Source organism: Salmo salar, chromosome ssa17, assembly GCF_905237065.1.
Source record: "Salmo salar chromosome ssa17, Ssal_v3.1, whole genome shotgun sequence".
NCBI classification, from domain to species: domain Eukaryota; kingdom Metazoa; phylum Chordata; class Actinopteri; order Salmoniformes; family Salmonidae; genus Salmo; species Salmo salar.
Window position 1 is genome coordinate 44421233 of NC_059458.1, and position 5718 is coordinate 44426950.

At 45.5% G+C, this 5718-nt stretch overlaps 1 protein-coding gene across 2 annotated transcripts in view; it reads left to right on the forward strand.

Moving 5' to 3' along the window:
- Nucleotides 1-4867: 4867 nt before the first annotated feature.
- rasa3 (RAS p21 protein activator 3) overlaps nt 4868-5718 on the forward strand; it is a 112954-nt gene continuing 112103 nt past the window's right edge. For both annotated transcript variants that reach the window (XM_045699642.1, XM_045699643.1), the window contains exon 1: nt 4868-5189. In XM_045699642.1, coding sequence (XP_045555598.1) covers nt 5135-5189 — 55 coding nt within the window. In that variant the 5' untranslated portion in view covers nt 4868-5134. The remainder of the gene's footprint in view (nt 5190-5718) is intronic.

Below are 5718 nucleotides of genomic sequence, written 5' to 3' on the forward strand. Positions count from 1 at the left end.
GTAGTAGTATTGTGAGGAGACAGTTAGTGGTACTGGAGGGCTGAGTATAGTAGTAGTATAGTAGTAGTATAGTAGTAGTATAGTAGTAGTATTGTGAGGAGACAGTTAGTGGTACTGGAGGGCTGAGTATAGTAGTAGTATAGTGAGGAGACAGTTAGTGGTACTGGAGGGCCGAGTATAGTAGTAGTATAGTAGTAGTATAGTAGTAGTATAGTAGTAGTATTGTGAGGAGACAGTTAGTGGTACTGGAGGGCTGAGTATAGTAGTAGTATAGTAGTAGTATAGTGTGGGGACAGTTAGTGGTACTGGAGGGCTGAGTATAGTAGTAGTATAGTAGTAGTATAGTGTGGGGACAGTTAGTGGTACTGGAGGGCTGAGTATAGTAGTAGTATAGTAGTAGTATAGTGTGGGGACAGTTAGTGGTACTGGAGGGCTGAGTATAGTAGTAGTATAGTAGTAGTATAGTAGTAGTATAGTAGTAGTATAGTAGTAGTATAGTGAGGGGACAGTTAGTGGTCCTGGAGGGCTGAGTATAGTAGTAGTATAGTAGTAGTAGTATAGTAGTAGTATAGTGTGGGGACAGTTAGTGGTACTGGAGGGCTGAGTATAGTAGTAGTATAGTAGTAGTATAGTAGTAGTATAGTAGTAGTATAGTAGTAGTATGGTTAGGGGACAGTTAGTGGTACTGGAGGGCTGAGTATGGTAGTAGTATAGTAGTAGTATAGTAGTCGTATATTTAGGGGACAGTTAGTGGTACTGGAGGGCTGAGTATAGTAGTAGTATAGTAGTAGTATCGTGAGGGGACAGTTAGTGGTACTGGAGGGCTGAGTATAGTAGTAGTATAGTAGTAGTATAGTAGTCGTATATTTAGGGGACAGTTAGTGGTACTGGAGGGCTGAGTATAGTAGTAGTATAGTAGTAGTAGTATAGTAGTAGTATAGTAGTAGTATAGTGAGGAGACAGTTAGTGGTCCTGGAGGGCTGAGTATAGAAGTAGTATAGTAGTAGTATAGTGAGGAGACAGTTAGTGGTACTGGAGGGCTGAGTATAGTAGTAGTATAGTAGTAGTATAGTAGTAGTATAGTAGTAGTATAGTGAGGAGACAGTTAGTGGTCCTGGAGGGCTGAGTATAGTAGTAGTATAGTAGTAGTAGTATAGTAGTAGTATAGTAGTAGTATAGTAGTAGTATAGTGAGGAGACAGTTAGTGGTACAGGAGGGCTGAGTATAGTAGTAGTATAGTAGTAGTATAGTGAGGGGACAGGTAGTGGTCCTGGAGGGCTGAGCATAGTAGTAGTATAGTAGTAGTATAGTAGTAGTATAGTAGTAGTATAGTAGTAGTATAGTGAGGAGACAGTTAGTGGTACTGGAGGGCTGAGTATAGTAGTAGTATAGTAGTAGTATAGTAGTAGTATAGTAGTAGTATAGTGAGGGGACAGTTAGTGGTACTGGAGGGCTGAGTATAGTAGTAGTATAGTAGTAGTATAGTGAGGGGACAGTTAGTGGTACTGGAGGGCTGAGCATAGTAGTAGTATAGTAGTAGTATAGTGAGGAGACAGTTAGTGGTACTGGAGGGCTGAGTATAGTAGTAGTATAGTAGTAGTATAGTAGTCGTATATTTAGGGGACAGTTAGTGGTACTTTAGGGCTGAGTATAGTAGTAGTATAGTAGTAGTATAGTAGTAGTATAGTGAGGAGACAGTTAGTGGTACTGGAGGGCTGAGTATAGTAGTAGTATAGTAGTAGTATAGTAGTAGTATCATGAGGAGACAGTTAGTGGTACTGGAGGGCTGAGTATAGTAGTAGTATAGTAGTAGTATAGTAGTAGTAGTATAGTAGTAGTATAGTGAGGAGACAGTTAGTGGTCCTGGAGGGCTGAGTATAGTAGTAGTATAGTAGTAGTATAGTAGTAGTATAGTAGTAGTATAGTTAGGGGACAGTTAGTGGTACTGGAGGGCTGAGTACGACTACTATACTACTACTATACTACTACTATACTACTACTATACTACTACTATACTCAGCCCTCCAGTACCACTAACTGTCTCCTCACTATACTACTACTATACTACTACTATACTACTACTATACTACTACTATACTACTACTATACTCAGCCCTCCAGTACCACTAACTGTCCCCTAAATATACTACTACTATACTACTACTATACTACTACTATACTCGGCCCTCCAGTACCACTAACTGTCCCCTAAATATACTACTACTATACTACTACTATACTACTACTATACTACTACTATACTACAACTGTACTACAACTATACTACCACTATACTACTACTATACTACTACTATACTAAGCCCTCCAGCTACATGTGGCTGTTGTAGTAACCTGTCACCTTTACAATAAGAACTGAACAGACACTAATATCCTATTGTAACATCAGTATGACAGCAGGATACTCCCCCATAGCTACAGCAGGATAGCTGGTTACTCCCCCATAGCTACAGCGGGATAGCTGGTTACTCCCCCATAGCTACAGCAGGATAGCTGGTTACTCCCCCATAGCTACAGCGGGATAGCTGGTTACTCCCCCATAGCTACAGCAGGATAGCTGGTTACTCCCCCATAGCTACAGCAGGATAGCTGGTTACTCCACCATAGCTACAGCGGGATAGCTGGTTACTCCCCCAAAGCTACAGCTGGATAGCTGGTTACTCCCCCATAGCTACAGCGGGATAGCTGGTTACTCCCCCATAGCTACAGCGGGATAGCTGGTTACTCCCCCATAGCTACAGCGGGATAGCTGGTTACTCCCCCATAGCTACAGCGGGATAGCTGGTTACTCCCCCATAGCTACAGCGGGATAGCTGGTTACTCCCCCATAGCTACAGCGGGATAGCTGGTTACTCCCCCATAGCTACAGCAGGATAGCTGGTTACTCCCCCATAGCTACAGCGGGATAGCTGGTTACTCCCCCATAGCTACAGCGGGATAGCTGGTTACTCCCCCATAGCTACAGCGGGATAGCTGGTTACTCCCCCATAGCTACAGCAGGATAGCTGGTTACTCCCCCATAGCTAAAGCGGGATAGCTGGTTACTCCACCATAGCTACAGCAGGATAGCTGGTTACTCCCCCATAGCTACAGTCAGTGTCCCCGTCTTACATTCGCTGCGTCCCCCGGGGGCCAAGGAGGGAGGATTTAGGGTGGAACTGGATGATGTGATAGGGGAGATGAGGGTATATAATTAGATTCAGGGCTTGTTCTAGAAAAGGGAGGCTAACCCACAGGACTTGGTCCCGGGTCAAAACCCATTGGAACCGTTAACTCTTGGTCCATCTCTTCCTCTCCTCTCCAACCCCTCGAACATCACCACTGGGCTGGTAGAGTCATGTATTGTTGAGGACTGGTCACCCCTCATAGCCTGGTTCCTCTCTAGGTTTCTAATCTCCACCCGGCACAGCCAGATGAGGACTGGTCCACCCCTCATAGCCTGGTTCCTCTCTAGGTTTCTAATCTCCACCCGGCACAGCCAGAAGAGGACTGGTCCACCCCTCATAGCCTGGTTCCTCTCTAGGTTTCTAATCTCCACCCGGCACAGCCAGAAGAGGACTGGTCCACCCCTCAGAGCCTGGTTCCTCTCTAGGTTTCTTCCTAGGTTCTGGCCTTTCTAGGGAGTTTTTCCTAGCCACCGTGCTTCTACACCTGCATTGCTTGCTGTTTGGGGTTTTAGGCTGGGTTTCTGTACAGCACTTTGAGATATCAGTTGATGTAAGAAAAGGGATTTATAAATACATTTGATTTTGGATTTGATATTGTAGAGATCCTCTGTATTCGAGGCCACGCTACAGTTCCCAGCTATTGGCCCGATGCGTAGAGTGGTTACTTTACACGCTGGAGCCCCCGGGGGTTCGTTACCCCGTTCCCTCCGTTTGCTACAGTACGTTCTGGACTGGGAGCTAAATTTGAGGGTCACCACTGTTTCCTTTGTTTGGATAAATCTAAGCGATGTCTGTCCATTTGAGTTGAGTGATTACGTTCTCTTCCTCTTCCTCCTCCTCCTCCTCCTCCTCCTCATCTCCTGTGATGTGGCTTCCTTAAAAAAAAGCCTGTTTGGTCATGTTATCACCAACTATTATAATAACATCATGTATCCCCTCCACCCTACTAGGTTTACGTCAACGACCCTCATTTCTTCAAGGCTGAGCGTTTCGAAAAGGGGCACAAGGCACATCGGAACCGAATTGATCCAAACCCGGCTTGGAGTCTATCTTGTCTTGTTTATACATGGATGCAGGCAACTAATGGGGTTTATACACCCTTTCCCGTGTGGCTCAGTTGGTAGAGCATGGTGTTTGCAACGCCAGCATGGTGTTTGCAACGCCAAGGTTGTGGGTTCGATTCCCATGCGGGGGCCAGTACAAAAAAAAATAAAAAAAATGCATGAAAATAAATGAAATGTATGCATTCACTACTGTAAGTTGCTCTGGATAAGAGCGTCTGCTAAATGACTAAAATGTAAATGCAAGGATTAGTTCGTCATCTAGTCAAACCTACGCCCCTTTGGGTTCATTATGACCTAATCGGATTTGTCCATGTCACCAATTCGAGTCAACCGCACAAAGCTAAAAACCAGTTTGATGTTTTCTTGGAATCTTTGACAATGTTTTTCTCACCCGCACTCGTCGATGTTTATAGGTATAAAACCAATCAGGATAGACTCCAAGTCAGTTTGGACCAATTCGGTTACAGTGCGCCTTGTGCCACCCCCCTCTTTGGAGCAACACGCATTCGTCGACTAATCTAGCCCGTCCCCCTTTGTATGACATCAGCCCGCTGACAGTCAATCAGCTGAAAGAGAAGGTGGAGGTCCCGCCCACTCGACGCGTTGCTCTGGTTTGAGCTGCCAGTGTCTCGTAGCAGCGGTTGGGTGAAGGAGAACGCAGCTGTCCGCTGTCCGGGAAGCATAACCGTATATATATATATATATATATACCCATACAGACAACACACAGATACACCTCCCTTTGAACTGGACTAGACCTGCCTCCCTCGACTGCCGGAGAAACCCGACACACACACACACACACACACACACACGCGAGTCCCGATCACCGTGGAGCAAAGACTCTATCCACAAGGCGAGAGGTAAAAGAGAGGAGCCGCGAGCATGGCGGTCGAAGAGGAAGGACTACGGGTTTTCCAAAGCGTCAAAATAAAAATAGGTAAGGAAAGCAGAGAGAGAGAGAGAGAGAGACAGCTAGGATATTATTCCCCAACCCCCTCTCTGGTCCCCGTGGCTTTACTTTAACCGGGCTAAAAGGCATTGGAGTTTTGAGAGAGGGAGACCACCCTCTCTGTCTCTGTCTCTCTCTCTGTCTCTCTCTCTCTCTCTCTCTCTCTGTGTCTCTCTCTCTCTCTCTCTCTCTCTCTCTGTCTCTCTCTCTCTCTCTCTCTCTCTGTCTCTCTCTCTCTCTCTCTCTCTCTCTCTCTCTCTCTCTCTCTCTGTCTCTGTCTCTCTCTCTCTCTCTCTCTCTCTCTCTGTCTCTCTCTCTCTCTCTCTCTCTCTGTCTCTCTCTCTCTCTCTCTCTCTCTCTCTCTCTCTCTCTCTCTCTGTGACATATTGTAATTCAAATCACACGCTCCCGCAACATTGCATGTCTTTAGTGAAATAGAGAACTGATCGTAGTCTGGTCAATCCCTTCGTTATGGATGATTGCGCAGTCAGGCCTATATAGAGGGGTCTATGTGGTG